Below are 25,358 nucleotides of genomic sequence, written 5' to 3'. Positions count from 1 at the left end.
AGGGCTCAAGAGTTTAATATAGCTATGATTTAGGCATTATAACTATTACACAATCAACTCCAAATATAAATACAGTCTTCCTCCAAACCAAGGTAAATCAATGTTTGATATTCTTACAGGATACCGCAGCTTCTGTGTATTTCTAAAACCTTGTTAGATAAGAAAATGGGACCAGTATGGGAGGGAGTAGAAAAGAATGGATTCTTTCACTATATAGTGGAGATGTAACCTATGGATATATAAGACTCAATGCTACACTGGTACAGGGGAGTCTTCCAATGGTATGTCCCCAAAGTTACCTGGGTTTTAGTCTATTTCATTTATAAATATTCCCTTTTTTCCCCTTAAAATAATGCTTGGATTCAAGGCCGGGAGCTATAATCTCAGAGGTGTAAGTCTTATCGTCCTTTGAAAATAAAACCTGGGATACTGCTAGCACCTACTTGACAAATCACAGGAAGCTTGTGGTCCCTATACTACTTCTCCCCTAAATGGCCTCTTAATTTTTGCTTCTTTTTTTCAATGAGGTCTGGAGTTTTTCAGATTAAAGTGTATTAATTCTTCACAGTTTGTCTTCCCCTAGAAGCTGTTTTAATCTTTTAATTATTTAACTGCTTATCTCTGGAAATTCCTAGATCTATGATTAAAGACATGATAAGATTTTGATAGGATAAGATAACGTGTTACTTTATTTCCAACATCCTTGTGGATGATACTTGGAACTCTGGTTGTGTTTGCTATCTATAACAGCACCAATTAGATGCTATTTGGAATCATTATAATTATGTATTATTTTTTCCCAATTAGATAGGCTAGGATTGTATGTGTGTGTATGACTACACATATATGTATGCATATAAGTACATGTATATGTATGGATATACATAGAAACAGAAACAGAAAGAGAAAACACACATGCGTGTAGAAATACGGCTTAATAAAAATTTTCTATTGATAATGGTCATTTTGTTAAAGTTTTTAGTTGAAGCAACATAACTGGACTGATGACTTCAGGAAAGACCACAGCTACTCTTTCCCAAATTTTAAATTACTGGTATTACTCCAATAAGTTAAAAGGGGGAGATGAAGGCTTTGAGTTAAATACTAGTAACAATCCAATGAAGCTCTCATGGTAAAGGAGAAAAGAAATAAAGACACATGAATAGACATTACAGCTAGTACTTGGGGGATCTGGAAACGTCATGTATGAAGCAAATGAGTATTATCTATAAAATCTGACTTCATAAACATACTCAACCTTAAATTATTCACAAATTTTCAGGATCGAATATACAAGGAATCAAGCGTGGGGGGAAGCAATATTACTCTTAGATATGCAAAGTTATAAGAACTAGAAGAGACCAAGAAAAAGACCTGAACATAGTCCACATTTTCAAAAATGTCTCCACGATGGTAGCGCACAGGTTGGTCCCACTGGCAGTGTAAACTATGCTGCTGGTTGACCAGCCGGCATATCTGATGATTTCCTGGAATAAGAAAGGAAATTACCATTGTGGAGAAAGATCAGCAATGCCAACATGGTTTCCTCAGTCTATGCCATTTGGTGTCAGAGCCTGGTAGAGTACACACAGGGTGTGCTTACACAGGGAAACTAATGGTTAACTAAATTAAATCATTCTAAAGAAGGGTGTTTCTCCACCTATAAAAACAAAGGGGCTAAATCACCAAAGCATCTTGTGGCAATTACATTCTATGGCTGTAAAATCATTAATTACACTGTTTTAAGGGACTTTTGCCATCTCTCTGGAGACAGTCTGATTTATCTACTTCATGTTTTTGTTTTAAATTTATATGTTTAAGAGCTCTGGTTGTATTGCAGTACAGAGCAAGCAGTAAATAACCCCAAGGACTGAACACACTCCTTACACGCAAAAAAGCAAAGAAAACTTGTTAGATGGATTGTATAATGGACTTTAAATGGTCACAGCTAAGGTTTAAAGATTAAGAGTCCTCCCAGATCAATATATTTATCAAGGGAGAAGCATATAATATAAGGGATTCTATTAATTTATTCTTTGGTGTCTAGCTGTTAGGTCTACTCCCAATGGGTTTTATCAGAAATGAGACATTCTGGATATAACCAAGTCACTGATATCCTGTCAACCCAAGTGCCCTTAAGACAGTGGATCTATTGAGTCATGGGCTTTAAGAAGTTTTTCTTTTGTTTTGTGTTTTAATAATTCTTATTTTTTTAAGTTTATTTATTTTGAGAGAGAGAGAGAGAGACACCATGCATGCGGACACACGCAGGCATGAGCGTTTGTGGGGGAGGGGCAGGGCAAAGAGAGATAGGGGGAGAGAGAATCCCAAGCAGGCTCCGCACTGTTAGTACAGAGCCCGATGAGGGGCTCAAAATCACAAACCCTGAGATCATGACCTAAGCCGAAATCAAGAGTTGGATGCTCAACCGACTGAACCACCTAGGCGCCCCTGGACTCTAAGAAGTTTTAATAAAATCTATATGCCCTCTTCCCAGGGAAAAAAAAAAAAAATTGTGCACACACACATTACTGCATATAATTTTGGGGAGGATTTAGAACCTCCTGAAACTAACCAGGTTAAGAATTCCTGCTTGAGACAAATACCAGTCTAAAATCTTTTAAAATAAAATACTTGTTTTTAAGGGAGCAAGAAAATAAGAGTTAGTTTGTGTTGGCCGGAGTGTGTGGATGCTTTGTTTCTAGGGTGTGTCTGGCTTGTGTTTACTTGATATATGGCCCGGGCCACATTACTCACAGTGTTTTCAGACCAGCAGCAACAGACATCCAATAGGAGGAGCTTGTTAGAAATACAGAATCTTCAGTCCTACCTCAGACCTACTGATCAGAACCTGCATTTCAAAAAGATCTCCAAGAGACTGGCATGCACTTGGCCAAACAACTGTTGTTAAGACTTCTAGGATCTAAAAAATTTTTTACATTAAAATGTGCATTTTAAAAAAGCTAGAGTCCAGCTTTTTTAGAAACCAGCTCCCCAGGTCTGTTGGTATACCCACTATGAGGACTCACTTTTAAGACTGAGGGGAGTTGTAAACCACAACTTTATACTACTTTAAGGCTACACAAAAGTTATGAACGTAGAACATGCTAGAAGTGAACTTCCTAACCTGTCTTCAATTATTTGGAATCAATACTTACCTAATTGTGCCTCTTTTGCCATCTGTGTCTCATGGATGATATTTCTTAAGATTTGCTCCTCCTGAATCAGCTTATGTTTCTCTAGGATCTCCTGCTGTCTCAAGTAGTGGTCATGCTGTTTTTGGTATTCTTTCAACTCATTCAGTGTTCGCTGGAGGGATCTTAACATTTTTCAACACCAGGAAAAAGTTATAGAGCTTTAAAATTGAATTTTTAAACACACTTACTGCATAGATTTTGTGGTCATCAGCAATGATTACTATTTTCCTTAAAAAATTTTTTTTTTCCTTTTAACCTACAACCACTGTACCACAAGTTCAAAATAATGGGGTAAAATAAACCTGTCGTTTGTTAACTTGGGGGTAAAAAAGATGGATGCAAAATTCTTCCCCTTAAGTAGAACTATCCTGACTTTAAATGGTGTGTTGGGATGGTTCAGGTACCCAAAAGATATAAAACAATATACTATAACATTTTACATCTCAACAACTATTTGCCTCCACAAAGTCTGTGTTAGTTCCACTGACATTCAAAGCCTCCTTACCATCTTTTCTTTTGATTCTGCATAAAGACAAGGTTAACAGAAAAGGCCAACGGTACCTAGCCCTTGAACTCTAGCTCCCTGGGTTTGTGATTTTGGGAAAAACCATAGAAGCCTGGCTTAGAAAGAAATATTTTCTACCACCTGGTATCAATAGATCAGCTGCCTGATTATTTTTAGTCATAAAATCCTTTCTACCTATTACATTGTAACATATGGAGATTTAGGAGCTGTACAGACTGTGCTTACACAGAGAACCAATTCACTCAGCCAGGACAAGTTCTGATCAGGTGTAACAGAAGTCAGGTATAAATAAGTAAGTGGTCATTCCTTCCTTTTCACCACATTATGCTTTAAATTGACTGGAAAATAACCAAATACAGTAATTTAAGGAGTTCCAAATGTCCATTTAGTTTTCTGATAATCAAAGTAGCCTCAATGTTCTCTTTCTTAAGAGAAGAACAATTCACTTTGAGTTATGTGAAGTTTCCTAACTGGCCCTACTATTTATGGAATCAAATACATTTTTTAAATTAAGCATACTGCAAGGGCCAACCACAACAGAATTTCATTACTGTACAATTTATAGAAATCTGATTAAAATATGCACCAAATGATGTTTCTCAACATCACTTAACTAACTTAACAATAACCCAACAAGGCAGCTAAAGGGGAGAAAGATCAAATATAGCACATGCAAGTGATTTTACTGACAATGCATTCTATGGAAATGAAAACATAATAGAGTTAGTGTTCAAGAGCACCCCAATCCATCTGACTTCATAAAAGCAATCGATGGTCAAAAGTGTAAAGATCTAAAATGACAGAATTTATGGCAAAGATTCTCTAGTTCCTGGAATCCATGCTATTAAAGACTCCTCTGAATTGTGCTGAGCTTCCTACACCTAGAGAAAAGGGACAGGACTAGCAGTAATGAAGACGTTTTTCTTAATTCTAATGAACAAATTAACACTGACATCACCCTACACAGGTCTAACTTAGGGCTTCAGGGAAATTGTCTTTTCCAATTACCTATGTTGAGCTTCCAATTTCTGCTCGAGTTTTTGCTGACACAGGACAGCATGCTTCCTCTTTATAGCTTGCTCAAACCCAGGTTTGGCTTGCAAAGCATGGTCATAACAGAGCACTGAGTGGTTATACTCCCCCAGCATCTGAAGAGACAAAAACAAACACACACACACACACACACACACACACACACACACACACACACACGGAAAAACGTCAGCCACGGCCTGGCTGGATCTGTCCAAATCTCCTAATGATTTATGAGCTCACACTTACATCTTACTCTACAGTGAACGTTATTTTTGATCAGTGACCAAATCTACAACATAAGATATGGTATAAGATAACTAGAAAGTATAACTAGCTTAAGAGGTGCACTCTGCAGGAATTTAATATTACTATCAATTTAATTATTTTTCTTTTTTGTCAAGAGGCTAAGACAATTATGATACATTATTGTGTTGAGGTTTTTCATCCTAATTTCTTCATTTCCATTCCCTTTTTCTTGTTCAGACCAAGAGAGGAAGGAAAAAAGGTAATTTTTAACTGGAAATAAATTATTTAAAAAAGAAAGGAAAATAGCAACTGGTTTGGCTCATGAAAACAAAAACGTTGTATTTACTGCGTATATGTTTCCCAAAGTGTAATAGCTGGTGAAGAAGTCACTGTCATCCAGAGCTGCATGGACCACAACAGCAGCATCTGCAGAGAAGTGAGCTCTGTGCAGAACATTTGCCAAGTTGACCAGAGCAATGTCTTTATTGTGCCTTAAAGAGAAGGAGAGGCGTAATTAGACGTTAGGAAAGAAGCATGTGCTCTATATGATTATATAACTACTTGACAAGGGAAAATTACATTTGAAGTTATTGAACTTTGAGTATACTGATAGATGGAGAAAATAACTTAAGAAAATCATACTGTTTCATTTTTACATAACTGATGGTGCTTATTCAATCTGATAGCTATAAATTTTGCCACAAAAATAAGGTCTGCAGACATTTTATGATTTTAAAATATATTTAGGGCTTATTATTTGTTTTGAGAAAAATTTAATTTATGCTAATTCCTCCAGGCAAGTTTCTTATATTCAAGTCTCAAGTGAATCAGAGTGTGTCTATATTATATATTTTTTCCTTAATGGAAATTAGAAGAACATTATTAAACTTTGAATTTTGAACTCTGAACAAATAATATATTTGAACTTTGAGCTTTTTGACACTGGTCTTTTTTTTTTTTTTTTTTTGTGATGGGACTAAATTCTTTGAATAGGGATAGAGGAAAGTGTAAGTACAAAAGAATGCTTCTTCATACTGTTTTCTTATGCATTGTTTCTTTAACAGTCCTGAGTTATGTGGAGACTCAGGCAGTCCAGAAAGGGAGAAACCTTACCTGGAAGAGAAGTGAAGTGCTCGCATGGCACATTCCACTACCTGATATGGCTCATTCTTTATTCTCCAGTAAAATGAAGCCATGTTATACAGTACCCATGAGGAAGAATTCTAGAGATGAAACAAATAAAATGACCATCAAACACAACTCGACACACTTTCTTCGACTTAGAATGTTCAAAGTGAGCACCTTTACTATTCTGTCTCTTCTGAAACTTCATATGAAGAAGAACATGACATTACAGCAGTGATAAAGCAGGGGACAAAGGACAAATAAACTACACCTGCCAAAAAAGCCTCCTGATCATCATCAGGAGCAAAGTGCATTAAGGTGTCATCTCCACAGAGAGACTATTCAACTCCAAATTATCACTCCAAGGGGTGAATTATGCTGAAAGCCCGCCAACCGGCCCCAACCTCTTGGTTCCTATTTCAGGATTTCAGAAGTTAGGACCTAACCTACTTAGAAATGCCAGTTGTTCTAATGTGAAATTCCTGAAGTTTACAAATTTAATATCTGAATGAAGGTACATATGTAAGCAAATGACAAGCTTATGCTTTTGTAAAAGATGAATTTTTTTTTAAAGATTTTTTATTTTCAAGTAATGTCTATACCCAATGCAGGGCTTGAACCCACAATCACAAGATCAAGACTCACATGCTTTACCAATTGAGCCAGCCAGGTGCCCCTTTTATTTCGTTCTTTAGTCATGTGTGTTCACAATGTAATGCAAACCAATACTGCTAAAACATTATGTCTTCAGTACAGAGTAATAAGTGGATCAGTTACTGAAGTTAAACAGAAATTCAGATTCCTTCTGTGGCTTGGATTTTTATCTCGTAACATATCCTAAATTTTAACCACACAGAGGTCAAGATACTAAACTGGGTCACTACAAACAACTCAGTGTAAATAAGTTTAAGCCCATGTAGAGAAAATTCAAACTCAGCAGTGCAAAACAGTCAAATTAAGTTTTTTAAAACAGTCATAAAGTTTAAGATAAACAGAAACATACATATGACACCCACTGTTTAATATCTTTAATATATAAAGAGGTCCTAAAAAATCTAAAAAGACAAAAATGCATGAGAAAATGGGCCCAAAACATGAACAGACAATTCAGAAATAGGAAACAATGGCTAGTAATCAAAGAATAGAAATAAAAGAGACACAAATTGTCCTTTTACAAATTGGCACAGATTAAATAGAATGCCAACACTCACGGTTGGCTACACGTATAACTTCAGATATTAACTGTAGAAAAGTTGGTGAGTACAGCATTTCTGAGGGACAGTATGACAACATTTATATAAAGGGCCTTAAAAATATGATTACACTTTGATGCCCAAAATGCCACTATTAAAAATTTATTTTATGAAAATAAGTGTTTTAACTATAAAGGTGCATAAAAATAAAGATCCAGAAGATTTTATTATAAAACAGTAATTAACTGAGGTTTTTTTCATTCTCTTTTATAGACTTTTATAAAGTCTGAATTTTTTTATAAGGACAAATTGTTTTCTTTTAAAAATAGTTATTTAAAAAGTAGTTGTTTTTGCAGTGCCTGTGTGGCTCAGTCGGTTAAGCACCTTAAGTCATGATATCCCATGTCATGAGTTCGAGCCCTGCATCTGGCTCTGTGCTGACAGCTCAGAGCCAAGAGCCTGCTTCAGATTCTGTGTCTCCATCTCTTTGCCCCTCCCCAGCTCACGCGCTCTCTCTCTAAAATAAATACACATTAAAAAAAAATTTTTTAAAGTAGTTATTTTGGGGGTGCTTAGTCTCTCTTCCCCTTGCCCGCTTGCATGCACTCTAAGTAAATAAAAAACATTAAAAAAAAAATCTTTAAAATAAAAAAAATCACTCTCTAGACAATAACAATCTAGGCAGGTTATTTTCTGAGAACAAAAGACCTTCTGTGAGCACAGTCTCTGGCTTTTTCTTTTTTCTTTTTTTAATTTTTTTAACATTTTTATTTATTTTTGAGCGGGGGAAGGGCAGAGAGAGAGGGAGACACAAAATCTGAAGCAGGCTCCAGGCTTCAAGCTGTCAGCACAGAGACTGACGCGGGGCTCGAACCCACAAACTATGAGATCATGACCTGAGCCGAAGTCGGACGCTCAACTGACTGAGCCACCCAGGCGTCCCTGACTCTTTCAATCACTGATGACTTACCTTCTGTAGGCCTTCATGAATGAGGTGGCCTATGTCATCTATACTTCTTCCTAGTCGTTTAGATAAATATGTGAAGATTGGATCTTCTTTAGGTAACAGAGGTGCCGAAAGATTAACTCTCTCTTGTACACCCTGAAGAAAAGAAGAAAAAAAGTGAAAAAAACTAAAACAAAACAGAAAAAGGAGATCATAAGACAAAAGCTCACAAGTAACTCAGTATCTTAATGCATTTATTTTAAAGGCATATTAAGAAATAGGAGATATTTGTAAAATTATAAAGCTGTTTGAAAGAGGAGAAGAAATATAAAGACTATTTACAAGCAAGAGAGTAAATTACAGAAAAAAATGTAGAAAACAAGATCCTAAATCTCTCTACTTACTCGCAGGTGCTGAAAAGCATGTATACTATATGGAAGTTCTAGAATTTTGGTACAATCAGGTTGCTCAGGGTCTGGAGGGACAGGAGATTCTGTGTCGATATAATCTTCAGGGCTAAAATTAAGAAGCCGGGAGCAATGAATGAATGAAAGGTGAAAAAATGTCTAATTTTCCCCTAACGGAACCATATTTTCATAGCATCTCTACTTTACAACCAATATTAGTCAACATTCAACCTTTTTCACATTGCTACTGCTGGAGTCAATATTTTGAGAGTTCAACTTAAAGGAGATAATTCGAGAGTTAAGAAATAGTAGGTGTATCAAAGAATGTTAAGATCATGGGACTGTTTTAAAAGCTTTTTACAATTCTTTCTAAAATATGAAACCACTTTACACTTCTATTGACAGCCTCTCTACATTTTTACCAGTTACTGATTTTTAAATATTTTTTTCCAGTTTGATAGGTGAAAACAATTTAAATGGTTTAATTTGTACTTATTTGATCCCTTCTGAGAGATATGTTTTCCACGTTTATGGACCATTTGTATTTCTTTTACTATAAACTGTTCAATCTTCTACTGTAGTATTCAACATTTTAAGTCAATCTTTAAGAATTCTACATGTGAGTTATTTTGAAATTTCAAATTTCAATAAACTCATTCGTGATTGAAGCTTATTCTCATTAGATAATTTACTGATTTGAGAAAGTTCTGTTCAGGAACATGTTAATTTTATTTTTGGAGAGAGATTTTCTTTTACCTGATGTCTTTGCTTTCCAAAGTTATGTATGTGCCATCATAGAGATCCAGGTCTCCTAAGGGCACCTTGGCTTTGATGCAGTCTGGATCTTCTTTATTATGTCTCTGTTCCAGTCCTGTATCTCTGTCCTCATTCTCTTCTATGTGAATTTTTTGAGCAACTAATTGCTTCTGTTGAGAAGACAATAAGAACATAATGAATTTTTCTGTTATTTCAGTCTAGATACCACATAAGAGGAGAGGAGAATTTAATGTGTTGAAGTTAGAATCCTCTATACAGACAAGGATTCTGAGCACACTAGTGCCGCCTTATCTGCAGAAGTATGTTCTAAGATTCCCAGTGGATACCCCAAACTGTGAACAGTACCAACCCTATATATGTTATGTTTTTTTCCCATACATATATACCTATAATAAAGTTTAATGTATAAATTAAGCACAGTAACAGATTAACAATAACTAATAATAAAATACAACAGTTATAACAATATATTGTAATAAAAGTTATGTGAACGTAGCCTCTCAAAGTATCTTCTTGTACTGTATTCACACTCATGATAATGTGAGATAATAAAATGCCTACATGGTAAGATGAAGTGAGGTGAACGACGTACGCACTGTGACACAGTGTTAGACTATTAGTGACCTTCTGACGATAGGTCAGGAGGAGGATCATCTGCTTCTGGACCACAGTTAATTCATGGGTAACTGAAACCACAGAAAGTAAAACTGTGGATAAAGGGGGATTAATTAGTTGACAACTAAATAAGCGTCTCTAAACAGGTATTCATGGACAGAAAGTAACAGAAAATGACATTTACACTAATGGCACCTGAATACCTCCATAATATGATCTCCGACCACCTATGAAACTGCATCTACTGGAGTGCTGGCTGGCTCAGTTGGTAGAGTGCACAGCTCTTGATCTCAGGGTTAGGAGTTCAAGCCCCACGCTGGGTGTGGAGCCTACTTTAAAATAAAAACTCGGGGCACCTGGATGGCTCAGTCCATTAAGCATCTGAGTTCGGCTCAGGTCATGATCTTAGAGTTCATGAGTTCGAGCCCCACGTCGGGCGCTGTGCTGACAGCTCGGAGCCTGGAGCCTGCTTCGGATTCTGTGTCTCCTCTCTCTCTGCCCCTCCCCCACTCATACTCTGTCTCTCTCAAAAAAAAATAAAAAAAATAATGGGTATGAAATGTTTTAATTATTGGAGTAGACTGTATTACTATTAATGAACTTGTGGCCTTACAAAGGACTCCTTACAAAGGACTCTACACCACTGTTCTGCTGGACTCATATGTGGCCAGTATGACTATTTTGACAAATGTAACATGAGAGGTGCCATTAAATCCTCCGGAGGGAAGCATTTTTACAGCTGGTGTATGTTCTTTTCCCTCAGGTACTGGGAACAGCAATATTCCAGACAGTAGCTGTTCTGTCAGCTTGAGTTCTGGCTTTTGGACCAGAGTGACATTTAATATGATCTTATTGTTTTAAACCATTAAGATTACTGGGATGTTACTAAATGATGTTTCCCACTTACTCCCTCCCCACTTTCCTCCTGTAGGTAAACTATACTATACTGCCCTATGACTTCAAGCTTGGCCATGTGACTTGATCTGGACAATGGAATGTGAGTAGAATTTTTTTTTTTTAGTTTATTTATTTTAAGAGAGAGAGACAGCATGAGTGAGGGCAGAGAGAGAGGGAGAGAATCTCAACTAGGTTCTGCACTGTTAGAGCAGAGCCCAACATGGGGCTCAGATCACGAAATGAGCTGAAATCAAGAGTTAGATGCTCAACCGACTAAGCCATCCAGGTGCCCCGAAATGATGTCACTTCTAAGTAGAAATTTTAAACAGGCTTGTATATTTGGTTAGTCTTCCTTGAGCCTCCACCTTCCTCTGTGAAACAGCACTGAGATTTTTGGGACTGTTTGTTGCCAATGCAAAAGTTGACATACATTGCAAAATTTAGACTATCTTAACTAATGCAATCCTTAATGTGATTAAACATATTTTCAAATATTTATGAGATATTTTGTAGCTTGATTGAGCCTGCCTATTTTTCCCTAGTGATTCTTCACTGATTTGTAGACATTTGTGAAGAGTGATTCTGTAAACTCATTCTTCAGTTATAACAGTATTCTCCCAGCTTATAACTTATGTTTTAATTTTGTTCATGGTGTCACTTGCAAGACAGAAGCTTTTAATTTTAAGATGGTCAAAACTATCAATTAATTTTCTTAATTGTGATTTGTGTTATTTAAGGAGCCCTTCTTTATCCCAATGTCATAAACATATTAATATATTCTTACTTTTAAGTTTTAAAGCTTTAATTTTTCACATTTAGTGCTATTGTCTGAACATGTGTGCCCCTTCCACCCTTAAAAATTTATATGTTGAAATCATAACCCCTGAAAATGGTATTAGAATGTGGAGCTTTTCAGAGGTGCTTAGGTCATGAGGTTGGTGTCCATGGAAAATAGAATTTTGCACTAATATTCATGTGGTAGCAAAACCTGATGAAAAGCCATTTTATACTTTTTATCCTCTTGGTGTGAATATTCACACATTTCACTAAAGAAATATTAATGTCTTTGAATATGGAGTTTGGGACCAGAACCTGCTGGCAGTACAATGTAATACTAGATATCTGTACCTATAACAGTTCTAAAAGAAGAAAAAAAGTAAAAAGCTGTATTCTAACCATATATAGCCCTGGTGATTTCAGATGAGGGACTGTGAGTCTGTATAAATACTGCCATCACAGCTTTTTTCTGCTTAGTATTTACATAGTGAAAACTTTTTCCATCCATTTATCACCACACTGGCTTTGTGTTAGGTGTATTTCTTACATGTCCCATACAGCTGGACTAATTAAGAAATCCAATCTGATAGTCTGAGTTTTAATCAGCAAGTTTAATCTGATATATTTACTGTGATTGCTGATCTATCTGAATTTATTTTAAACATGTTATTTTGGATTTTCTGTTATTTATTTATTTATTTATTTATTTATTTATTTATTTATTTATTTATTTTTGATTATTGAAGTGTAGCTGACACAAAATGTTGTATTAGTTTCAGGTATGTTTATCATTCTTTTTCTTTGCTGCTGTTTTCTCTTTTCCTGCCTGTCATGTGCTTGTCAACACTTTCTATGTTCCCTCCTCTCCTCCTGTATTTTCTCTTAACTTGTAGGTTTGGAAACTACAGATTGCAGTTCCGTTATTTTAGTCCTTGCCTCTACTTTATTTTTGGTTAAGTTTTTCATCAGTAAATATTTTAATATATTTCTGAAAGATACTCTAAATACAGTTTGTTTGGGTGCCCGGGTGGCTCAGCTGGTTGAGTGTCTGACTCCTGATTTCAGTTCAGGTCATGATCCCAATGCTGTGGGATTAAGCCCCACACCATGCTCCATGCTGGGCACGGAGCCTGCTTAAGATTTTCTCTCCCTCTCCCTCTGCCGTTCCCTTGCTCCTGCTCTCTCTCTCTCTGGAACACACACACACACACACACACACACGCGCACACACATAAAACACACAAAAAAAATCTCTTTAAAAAAAAAAAAAGGGGAGGGTGCCTGGATGGCTCAGTGGGTTACATCCAAGTCTTGGTTTCGGCTCAGGTCATGATCCTGGGGTGGTGGGATTAAGCCCTCCTTTGAGCTCTGCGCTGGGTGTGGAGCCTGCTTAAGATTGTCTCTCCCCACCCCCTCCACTCTGCTCCTTCCCCTGCTCGTGCTCTCTCTCTCAAATAAAAAAATAAATAAAACAAAGAACTTTAAATAAATAAATAAATAAATAAATAAATAAATAAATAAATAAAAATACAGTTTGTTTGAATCAAAATCCAATGAGACCCACACACTGCAATGGCTGATTTGTCTATAAATCTGTTAATCTACTGGTAATTCCTCCAGTTCCCCTCCCCACCTTTTTTAATCTTTATAATTTGTTTAAAAAGTTGGGTCATTTGTCCTGCAAAGCTTGCCACTCTATACGATTTTGTTGACTGCATCTCCTAGGTTCATTTCACGTGTCCCTTTCTTTGTCTTGTACATTTCCTAAACATTGACAGCAGGATCCAGGGGTTCTTAACTTTTTTGTGTCATAGACTTCTTTGGCAGTCTGATGAAATCTGCAGACTCCCTTCTCAGAATGATCTTTTAAATACATAAAAAATATAGAATGGCAAAGGAAATGTCATTGAAAACAAATGACACTGGAAATTACAGTGGTTTGACTGAAATCCTATTTCTTTTGGCAAGACTACTTGAAAGGTAGCAAGACTCTTAAATTTTTAGTATGTATGCCCATAAGTTTTCCAACAGGATTTTGTTACTTTCACCTTCTCATAAACAGGACAGAAGAGTCTAACAAGCCTTAACTAATCACTGAACATACCTCAACACAACTACATATTAATTTAATCTAGTTTTACCTTTCAAAGCACAAAAAAATAATTAAATAAGGTTAGCAACTTCTTCATTAGTATTTTTACTCATCATTGTATATCCTACGCGTGTCTACTGGGTGTACTTTTCTTTGTGCGGAAGTACATCTTTAATTTTCTTTAAAGTGAGAGTCTGGTAAATAAACTCTGTATGTCAGAAAACATCTTTGCTTTACCCTCACTCTTGAATGATGGTTTAAAAGAAAATAAAATTCTAGTTTGACTGGTTTTCCCCTTAGCACTTTGAGGTTATTCCTCCACTGTCTTCTGGCACCTTAAGAAGTTCATTTAGTTGTCACTACTTTGTAGAAAAATGATATTGTTTAGTGTCATGGCTTTAAGTCTACATTTCAGTGAATAACAAATTTTTATCTCCAGCCTGTACCTTAATCAAAAACTGATGGAGTCAACATTTTTCATTTTCGTTTTCATTGACATGATGAATGGCATTTTTCCCCTTCACATACTCTAATTTAAGTCTCCTTCTCTTTATATCATACTGCCTCTTAAAAAAAAGAATGGAAATAAACATATACAATGTGTATATGCATTTGAAAATAAAAACTATTTTCTGCACCGATGCACTTTTTGAACACTGTGTTTTAAAAAAAAAAAAACACATAAAGCTTCCAAGCATGAAGCTGTATAAATATACCTACTGTCTTACTCCCAGTTTTTCAAATAATTAATATTGTGTGTTATTAAGCAAAATCAGTTTATGGAAATCAAATGATAGAAACAAAAAGGTCAGATTTTATTAGCACCAATAGGTTTCAACTTTTCAAGGTGCAAAGTGATTAACGCTTTCATCTCATCGTAAGAACACATAATAACAAGACCTTAGTTTTCCCTACTTGGAAACTAATAAAAATTACATTTTTATACAGTATTGAAACCATTCTTCCTTTTTGTATTTTACCCAAACTCTCCTTCTAAGCGTATGTATAGAGACTGTTCCTTTTCATACTTGATGGAAAAACTTATACATGGAAACCCTGAACAAGGATAGGAGTCAAGAATCAAGCAAAACCCAAGTTAGTCTGTTTCTCTTACTATTGCTCAAATGTCCTCTAATTAGATGTTATTTTTAAAATCAGGATTTAAAGGTAATATATTCAAGGTGCCAAGGTGGCTCAGGCAGTTAAGCATCAGACTGGACTTTGGCTCAGGTCATGATCTCATGGTTTGTGGGCTTGAGCCCCACATCAGGCTAGGTGCTGACAGCTCAGAGCCTGGAGACTGCTTCGAATTCTGTCTCTTTCTCTGCCCCTCCCCAGCTCATGGTCTGTCTCTGTCTCTCAAAAATAAATAAAATGTTCAAAAAAAAGTTAAAAATGAAAGTAATATATTCCTATAAAACTGAGAAGAATTGAGCTTAAGAAATAATTCGTTCTCATTTTTCTTTGAATACAATAGCTCCCCATGAAATACAACAAGTTTCAGCTGCATATCACATGCCCATTGCCTCACCTCCAATTCTTTGAGGTAGTTAACGGTTGTTTCTTGTCTCATTAATATGACTAAGTCATGGGGATGCTTCAAGTTCATTGGCGAATCCACCTGCAAGCAAGTAAGTGATAAATAAAGCTCAGATTTCATTAACATTTGTTTGGATTCATATAAAGTTCCCTTTAATATGCTTTAAATTACTGTTCAACTACCACTATAATCAGTGTTAGGTGCTTACTAAAACCCAAGGACTATTTCAAAAGTGATTGCACATAAATTTCAGCAAAGAGAATATCATGTTCAATAGCTGTCCCTTGAATTCCAACTTGAAAGACTAAGCTTTTGAAGTGCGTATTCTAACTTGGTCAGTCATAGGAGAAATACGCGAGAAGAGAAGTATTTGGCAATGAGTGATAAAGTAAATTGCTTAAAAGATAATTCATGCGTGTAACAATAAAAAAGGAATTGTCTTGTCTTGACAGAATATTCCATATCTGAACAGGTTTGGAGTGATAAAAGGAAAACACTAAAAGCACCTATTTTTGAAGGCTATTTGTAGAATCCATAAATCAAAGTTAATATAAAATAATCTTGAGATCTCTTATTTACAGCTCATGTTCTCTGGATCATAAACAAGTGACCATGTGGTTGAAGATGTAGGAAAAATGAGCCCTCCTATGCTAAAAGGAGGCTTATAAATTTGTTTTGGTTGAATGGAGGGTCATTTGACAACATGTATCAAAATGTTAAAAGTGCCTATCTTTTGATTTGGCAATATTAACTCTAGGAAAACTATCCTACAGACGTTATTAAGCAAATAGGCAAAAATATACACAAGGATAAAAATATATATATATACACACACACACACACACACACACACACACACACACACACAAAACGAAGCTCACTACAACACTTTAAGCTGCCAAAAAAATTAGACACAACCTAAACCCACCAATAAGAGAATGGGGAAATCCACAGTCTAAAATGGGATACAAAAAGACTAGACATACTGTCATGGGAGGATGTTCACAATGTATAATTAACTAAAAATAAAGAATATGTATACTATGATATTTTTAAGAAATTACATGCATATATTTTTATAAATGTATACATGTTTCTACATGCACAAAACCAAGTAAGTTTACAGTGGTTTCTTTTGGGAAGTGGGATTAAGAAGAGAGGCACACTCTCTTTATTTATATTTGTACATTTTAAAACTGTTTATCATGTACACATATTACATTTATAATAAAGAAAAAACCACACACACACACACACACACACACACACACACACACACGGTTTTTGAATTCCAGAAAAACCTGACAGTGTTCTTGGTGCCTAAGGGATAAGATAAAGTTCCTGCTATCACATGGTGCTAGACTGGAGTTATCAAATTATATACAAGCTCTTCAGGAAGTTCCACTTTGAGAAAAAACTATCTTTTTGTAATCTTGAAGAAACTGGTATCAGCTCAACTAATCGAATTTAGAGCTAGCTTTTTAAGTGCAGAAGGTAGACTTACATAGATATTGGTGAATACAACGGCCTATTAAAAAAGATTTTAGGGGTGCCTGGGTGGCTCAGTTGGTTAAGTGTCCAACTCTTGATCTCAGCTCAGCTCATGATCTAACAGCTCATGAGATCGAGCCCCACATCGGGTTCTACACCAACAGTGGACAGCATGGAGCCTGCTTGGGATTTTCTCTCTCTCCCTTTCTGCCTCTACCCAACTCTCTCTCTCTCTCTCAAAACAAACAAACAATCTAAAAAATATTTTAAAAGAAGAAATAAGAACAACATGAAATAGGGGTGCCTGGGTGGCTCAGTTGCTTAAGGGTCTGACTCTTGATTTCGGCTCAGGTCATGATCTCACCGTTTCATGGGTTCAAGCCCCATATTGGGCTCTGCGCTGATCCTGCAGAGCCTGCTTGGGATTCTCAACCTCTCTCTTTCTCTCTGCCCTTCCCCTGCTAGTGATCTCTCTGCTCTCTCAAAATAAATAAGTAAATTTTAAAAAATTAAAAAAAAATACAACATGAAATAAAGTTGGATGCTTGCTTTAATAATATGCATTAAATTGGACAATGTTAAGTGACTACAGATAAAACTCATCTGCCCTTGCTCATTCTATCATTTCAGAAATGCCGGAGGAAAAAGAGATGCTAGTCCAGAATAACTTCCCTTGTAATTATCTGGATGTATAATTATTATTGTATCATTATGGATAATCATTGCCTATGGTCTTGCTTTTAAGATGAGATTCATTCACTGCTTCCCCTGGCCTTTCCACTATATTGGAATTTATATTAAAACTGCACTCTGTACTTAAAAGGCACTAAAAATATAATAGCAAGGCCTATAGTACTTGACCACCTGAGATGTAAATCTCCTCTATCAATCAAAGCTAACAAAAGCCTGCAAGTAAAATGTTAGGTTTATCTCAATAAGACATAGAAAATTTTGCTTCTCTTTAAGAGTATTTGAACATATTCCCAACAGTCAAATGCATATCGGGCAGGGAAAGCTACTATAATGGATTGAATATGGACTGATTTAACTCCAAGGCCCACCAACCTTTTTTTATGACATTGTGATATATTATTTGTGATACATTATAGCACACCAAAATTTGTACAGAAGAAAATGTAAAAGCTATAGCCAGTGGTCAGAGTGCAAAAGAGCTTTACATAAGGAGGCCAGAGAAAATCTGCTTACTTTGCTACTTCATCCAGACTTCAAGAGGTAGCTATTTAGTACATGACTGTATAGGTATTTTTAAACGAGGTTTTTAGAAAAAGACAAAAAAACAAAACCAAAAACGGGGCAAGGGGGAGGAACGCGGGAGTAAGATGTTCCCATTCCAAAATACCTAAACGTTCTGGTCACCTGGAGAACTGCATGAGGAACAAAAGAATGAAGAATTACACTGAAGAAAGACTGAAAGCACAATCTTAGTTTCAGATTAAAAAGATACTAGCTAATCAGGGCTTTATCATATTTGCATAGCAAGGGTTTGGCCAACATTCCTTTGTAAGGAAGTACTTTTCATTTCCTGAAGTTTCATTAAGTTCAACACAGATACAACAGCTAGAGGAGACACAAAGATAAAATTATCACAGAAGGAAGGGAGTGCATGACAGCTGTGCTTCCCCTCTTGACACAGCAGCAAATGGCATGGCTCTTTGCCAGATAAGGGTTGGTTGCAGATTTATAGCCTGGCGTATATTTTTATTGAGGTAACTTCAAGTTCTTAAAATTTAAGACTTTATAATATCTTTGACAAATGCTAATCAGCTTGAATTTCTCTCCTTTCAAACGCCTCTCCTCCTCAGGTTACAAGAGTATGTTTGTAAAGGTACAACATCCACTCAGCCAATAAACATTTCTTAAGCCTCCGTAAACCAGGCCCACCATGGCAATATGGGAAAACTATGTACTCCAATTTTACTCACAATGTGAATGCCTTCAAAATCTTTAGCATTTAGAAGAGGCTGCTATCAGCCCAGGAGCAAAAGGTGACAGGAATTAGAGAGGTAGGTTAAAAAGGACATGACTCCTATGTAAGATCTCAAAGCACCTTGTGGCTTTTTCACAAGGGACAAGCAACCCTACAAAATTCCATTACTTCACAGCATAATAAATGATGCTTGTAATGACTTGAATCATAAAGAAAAGGGAATTATTTTCAAATTTGTTCTACTTAAGATGGTTAAAAAAGTATGAAATATATTTTACAGCAAAGTTTATACTGCAAGGAAAAACTGACCAAATATTTGGAAATTAGCTAAACGGACTTCTATTATACAGAATGATTCATTCTCTAAGAGTTCTCAATTCAATTTTATTTTCCTTTGAATACATTATATTATATAAGTACATGTGTCCAATTATATAGAACAGCAGTAAATATCTGACTCATATCAAGTTCATTTTCATATATTTCATTTGCTGCTGGTCTCTCTAACCGAGATATTGTTAATAACTACCTCTCTAATCTGGAACCCTACCTCAGTAAATTCACAGGGTCACGGAGGGAAATGTCACTATATAAGGATAATTACTTCACTGCCAAATCTATAAAAGGTGCCTATTTTAAACTTAAAATAACCATTTGAAGGGTATAAACATCTTTGAGTTCTACAAAAGCAAGAGAGAGGCAATCACTTTCCACTGGTCCTTTATGACAGGAAATTGAATACTTCTATATTATAATATTAATTCCAGCCCTCATATGCAACTTATTCTTCACATATGCTAAACATTCTTACTTATTATTTTTAATGGTATTCAAATGAGTACATGCGAGCAGCATTACTGAAATCTTTTTTTTTAATTTTTTTTAATCTTTATTTTTGAGAGAGAGAGAGAAAGACACAGAGTGAGACTGGGGGAGGGGCAGTGACAGAGGGAAACACAGAATCCGAAACAGGCTCCAGGCTCTGAGCTGTCAGCACAAAGCCCGACACAGGGCTGGAACTCATGAACTGAGAGATCATGGCCTTAGCCGAAGTCAGACACTTAACCGACTGAGCCACCCGGGTGCCCATACTGAAATCTTTTATTATGCCATATCCACTTTTATCTTTTTAATATATTTTTTAATGTTTATTTTTGAGAGAGAAAGAGAGAAACAGAGGCGTGACTGGGGAAGGGGCAGAGACAGAGACACAGAATCCGAAGCAGGCTCCAGGCTCTGAGCTGTCAGCACAGAGCTCGACATGGGGCTCGAACCCATGAACTGTGAGATCATGACCTGAGCCAAAGTTGGACACTTAACCAACTGAGGCACCCAGATGCTCCATGCTATACCCATTTAAAAAAATTTCCCTTTGTGCTTGCTTCGGCAGCACATATACTAAAATTAAAAAATTTCCCCTTAATTAGAAACTAGGGATGGAATATTTTAAATTTTTTATTCAAAATTTTAGATTATTTATTGAGACAATATGATGGAAAACATAAATAAAGATCTTCAAAGCAATGAAGATTTTACCGCTACCTGAAGCGATCCCATTTTGTGGGTATTTACAATGTTTGCTATCTAGTATCTGGAATCTCCTTCTTGTGGCAAAAGCACCTGCCCCGCTTAGCTGGAAGCATCCTTCCCTACGTGGGAAGTCCTGATCAGTAGATCCCTTTCCCTTGGTCATGGTAATCTTTGAGAAGGGACATTAACCAAGTGGTCAGCTGGTACTAAAGAGACTCTAATCCAGAACTTTTTGTTTGAGCTACAGGGACCAGCCGTCTTGTATTCACAGGGAGCCTGAGAATGGGGTTAAGGAAGCAGAGAAATGAAGACAGAGAGCAACCTATTGTGGTCATACTGTTTTATCAGCCCTGGATCAAACTGTATCTGCAGCACTTAGAATCTGTCCAAATATTCCAATAAAAATTTTCTACAGAAGTCTTGATGCTATTTCCAAACATCTGCCAAAATTTCTTCTAAACCCTCTGCCTAGGGCCTCTTCTTACCCTCGTGGCTCTTTTCAGATCTTCTGTCCCTTTGCACATGCTAATTCTCCTACTTGGAACACACTTCTATCCTGATGCTTTTGCTGAAGGCCAAATAACTGGGCTCAAATGACATTTCTTTTGTGAAGCCATTCCTCTCTTGAGCTCCCATAGTACTTTTTACACACTCCTTTAATAGTACTTATTACTTTAATTATTGTATGTCTGTCTCTCCAGAAAAAATTTTTTTGTATTCCTTGTTCTACCTCCAGTAGTTCATATGCTTTTAGGAACATGTCAAGCACTTAATATGCTGCTGGTTGTTCGATGAAGTTGTCTGACATCACATTTGGTAGAATATCCATCTCCACCAAGACTATCATTCATTGATGACTACCTGTACAGGAGGTAAAGTGGCTAGGCCTCAAGGGATCGTGAAAAGTTAAGTCCTTCACAGGTCTAGGCCTCAAGGGATCGTGAAAAGTAAGTCCTTCACAGGTCTAGGCTTCCAGGGATTGTGAAAAGTAAGTCCTTCACAGGTCTATGACTAGCTGTGCAACCTTAAGCAAATCACCTTCTCTGCATGGGCTTCCATTTCCTCATCTATAAGCTGAGGGGACCCAGCCTGATGACTTTTAAAGTTCCATACGTTCTTCATATCCTACCCCCATAAAAGATTTAACACTATCGTGAAAGTGTCACATTTTTATCAGTCTCAGGTGCCCCTGAAGGAATCTAATATTCAAATGAATGAAATGATCATTCTTTCAATTTGCCGGTATAAATTTGTACTTGCTCTAGGTAGGGACTCTTTCCAAAGCTGCAGCTGAGAGCATTTTTTAAACTGTCAATTTGTCAAATTAAACCAAGGTTCCAATTAGCAGTGGCTATTTATTTCTGAGCAGTTAAGTTGTTCACTGTGTCACAGGCAAAATTAGCTCTCCCTGTCCTTATGCCACTTAATTCTAACAAAGTTCAACTGGAAAAGAAATTTTTCTTTGATCATAAGCCAAATATATAGTTTACAATAAAAACAAACACATTATGGACAATATTAAAAAAAATTAAAATTACTTGAAAAGTCTGCTGTCAGACCTAGTTAATTATGTCAGAATAACTTCTCTGCATATGTATACACACACACTGCTATGTAGATAAAACATTTTTACAAAAACGGGATCATATTTACTATACTGCATCCTTCCCTTCCCCACTGTTTCCTAAATTTTATCAGCTTGTTTTCTCAGGAATTACAGATCTATGTCATCATATTTAGTGGGTAATATTACATTAAAGTTATTTATCCAGATTACTGCTAATTAAAATTTGGGCTTTTAGTTCTTCTCCCTTTTTAATGGTATTGAGATGAATATCCTTACACTTAAATTTTTTTTATTGCTGCTTACTTATTTTTTTCCTAACAAAGAATTGCTAGGTTAAAGGGACGACACTTTTAAATTTATATTTTTTGCTGGCTTTTTTCCAGAATAGCTGAATCAACTTAAATTCCTACCAACAGTCACTGAGTTTTTCCACACTCTTAACAACAAAGGGAAAAGAGTGAATACATTTTAATCTCTTTGTTGGCCACATGTATTTCTCTTTTGTGTGCTTATAAAAAATCTTCCTCATTGCCTCCCTTTAAACCCACTGACACTTTACATCACAATTTCATGAATGGTGGTTTCCAGTTGGTGAGACTCAACATGATTATCTTCTTGGTTGTGTTTTCTGACTTTTTCTACAGCAAACATATATTACTTATGTTTATAAAATATCTCTCTCTTTTTAAGTACTACCTACAGGTCTTGTTAAAATGAAACCTCAGAATGTTATGTGATGTGTATTTTTAAACAAAAAATGAGTTGTGATGACAACTTAGGTCTGAGGAACAACACTGTCACTCTTCCTTATATATTCATAGAGAAAAAAGTTCCTCTCCCAGATGTGGGGCCAGTCAAAACACTTCTAAAAGGTAACATCTTTTGTATTTTTTTGTTTGTTACCTTAGTCTCCTCAGATTTTTATCCTTATCTCAAATCTCATTCACTACCATTTTCAAATGACTGACCAAAGAACCCTCACCTTTGTGACCCCTGGCAGGTGAATACAGGGGCAAGCAAGATGAGTGGATAGGGATGGAATGAGGGAGGCAGAAGTCTGTTGCCTGACTTTGCATGTAATTCTTTCTTTAGGATTCAAGTCTGACCATCATGGACCTGGACTTTCCTCCAGGTCGAGAGAAGTGCAAATTCACAAACAAAATACCAGTCCAGCCTCAGCTCTGGAAAGGGACTTTCATGGGCTCCTGACTATAATAATTTTCAAAACTTTAATAGAGAAGCAGATCTTTCACTGGAAACATTTAATTGTTTCAGATCAATAAAACACTATTATTATGAACTGTCTGGATCCGGAAATATTTTTGTTAAAGAAGACTTTTTTTTTTTTTTGCCATTAGTGTACTTGTACAATATGGTATTTTAATGTTTTAAAACATGGACTTGAATTTTGTAGGATATCAGGTTATTGAAACTAAATATAAACTACTGAAGCTAAATATAAACTTTAAATAAACAAAAATACTGAATCTTGACCATCACATGAATTTTTGTGGCTTCGTATCTCTATTTCCTAAAGTTTTACTCTCAATTAGATTTACATTCCCATGTTCACAGTTCTTGGAAGACAAAGTTGTAAATGCTTAAACACACAGAAAACAATCTAGGTATCTGAAGTATATTATATAGCTATAGTCTAGATTTGACCATGTGCAGTGTTGCAGCCAATTTTATGAGAGCAATCATATCAAACAAGCACCATTTTCCAAAGTGATAAATAAGCAAGTTAATAACCATTTTCAACATAAACAACAAATGAACAACTTCTTATACACGCGTGCTACCAGGCTACACGTTCTGATTTGTATCACCAGGAAATATACAAATAACATAATGAATAAAGTAGACAATTTACAATTTTACAAGGAAAGAAAATGAAATGCTGGATCGGGACACAAGAGTCACGGATATTTCTCATTTGCATATTCATGATATTCTTGAAAACATATACAGAACAATGTCGCTGTGCAATTAGAGCTATTTTATATGTAACTCAGAAGTGACTCTCATTCCAGCAGCTAATATTTATTGAGCATGGAATAATGGCCCCCAAAGATGTTCATGTCCTAATCCCCAGAACCTGTGACTAGTTAGGTTATGTGGCAAAGGGAAATTAAAGTAGCTGATGGAGTTAAGGTTGCTATTCAGATTACTTTAATTAAGACAGAATATAACCTGGATTATCCAGGTGGGCCTAATGTAATCACAAGTGTCCTTAAAAGTGGAATAGGGAGGTCAAAGAGAGAGACGCTGCTAAGAAAGGTCAGAGAAATGCAATGTTGCTAGCTTTGTGATACAATGAAAGGGGGCCAAGAAGCAAGGAATGTGGGTGGCCTCTGGAAACTAGAAAGAGGTAAGGAAATGGACTCTCTCCTAATATCTCCAGGAAGATGTGCAGCATTACTGTCCCCTTGATTTTAGCCCCAGCACAACATGGGTTGAACTGCTAACCTACACAACTGTAAGATGATAAATCTCTGTTGTTTTAAGACATAAACTGTGGTAATTTTTTACAGCAGCAAACAGAAAATGAATATAAGCACCCGCTAAGTTCCAGACACAATGCCAGGCTTAAAGGTGATAAATACAATATATGTAAGCATAAAAAATCTTAGTTGGGTGCTATAGACTGAACTGGGTCTCCCCAAAAATTTTACGTTGAAGCTGTAACCTCCAATGTCATGGTAATTGGAGAGTAGGCCTTTGGAGGGTAATTTGGTTTAGATGAGGGGATTGGTGCCCTTAGGAGACACTGAAAGCTTGCTTTCTCTTTCTCTCTGCCACCTGAGGACACAGCAAGAATGCAGCGGGTCTGCAAGCCAGAAACAGAGCTCTCACCAGAACCTGATCACTCTGGCACTCTGACCTTAGACTTCTGGCCTCCAAAACTGTGAGAAAAACTTCGGTGCTTAAGTAGCTCAGTTTATAGGATTTTGTTATTGAGGTTTGTTAATCAAATATTGGAAAAGGGGCACGGAAATGAGTGCCAGAAATTGAACCTTAATTTTTATCATTACTCAGGTGACGGCAACTCAACAGCCAGGAAATAACTTCGCTATTTCACGCTAGAAATCACTGCTGTACAACACCATTGAATAAAGTTCAACTTTATTACTCATCGAACAGTGGTAGTATTAACTGTGGGTGGGGGGGGTCAGTTTGACTAATTTCTTTTACTGCAATCCCAACAAGTGTGAAGTAAGCATTAATGACAAAGGTTTAATTTTTCTATGAAGATAACCAAACCAAACTGAAAGTTCCTTTTTGTTCATACTTCCACTGACAGCCGTAACACTGTTTCGCTAAGGGCAATGGATGGGATAAGGGCTGTCTGACTAGAAGCGGATTATATAAACAAAAATTTGACATATATCCCAAACACTGTTGGGCATTTTAAACACTCCTGATGCAATCCTTTAAAAGGACGACTC

General features: G+C 36.3%; 1 protein-coding gene and 1 long non-coding RNA gene across 7 annotated transcripts in view; one reads left to right on the top strand and one right to left on the bottom strand.

Moving 5' to 3' along the window:
• TTC17 (tetratricopeptide repeat domain 17) overlaps positions 1–25,358 on the bottom strand; it is a 124,898-nt gene that overhangs the window by 86,331 nt on the left and 13,209 nt on the right. For all 3 annotated transcript variants that reach the window (XM_042906699.1, XM_042906697.1, XM_042906698.1), the window contains exons 2-10: positions 15,365–15,454; positions 9,432–9,601; positions 8,673–8,784; positions 8,293–8,424; positions 6,118–6,227; positions 5,351–5,495; positions 4,732–4,871; positions 3,159–3,319; positions 1,375–1,487 (exon numbers count right to left, since the gene is read on the bottom strand). In XM_042906699.1, the coding sequence (XP_042762633.1) occupies positions 1,375–1,487; positions 3,159–3,319; positions 4,732–4,871; positions 5,351–5,495; positions 6,118–6,227; positions 8,293–8,424; positions 8,673–8,784; positions 9,432–9,601; positions 15,365–15,454 (1,173 nt within the window). The remainder of the gene's footprint in view (positions 1–1,374; positions 1,488–3,158; positions 3,320–4,731; positions 4,872–5,350; positions 5,496–6,117; positions 6,228–8,292; positions 8,425–8,672; positions 8,785–9,431; positions 9,602–15,364; positions 15,455–25,358) is intronic.
• Positions 8,720–25,050, top strand: LOC122200923. 4 transcript variants are annotated; one of them, XR_006193996.1, is made up of 6 exons: positions 8,720–8,822; positions 10,999–11,064; positions 15,311–15,464; positions 24,444–24,504; positions 24,724–24,817; positions 24,949–25,050. It is a non-coding gene; the product is annotated as an uncharacterized LOC122200923 (long non-coding RNA). The 4 variants fall into 4 exon arrangements; XR_006193995.1 differs by having other exon boundaries at positions 24,717–24,817; XR_006193997.1 differs by having other exon boundaries at positions 24,717–24,871.

Source organism: Panthera leo, chromosome D1 (assembly GCF_018350215.1).
Source record: "Panthera leo isolate Ple1 chromosome D1, P.leo_Ple1_pat1.1, whole genome shotgun sequence".
NCBI lineage: Eukaryota > Metazoa > Chordata > Mammalia > Carnivora > Felidae > Panthera > Panthera leo.
This window is presented reverse-complemented; position numbering and strand designations above follow the sequence as displayed.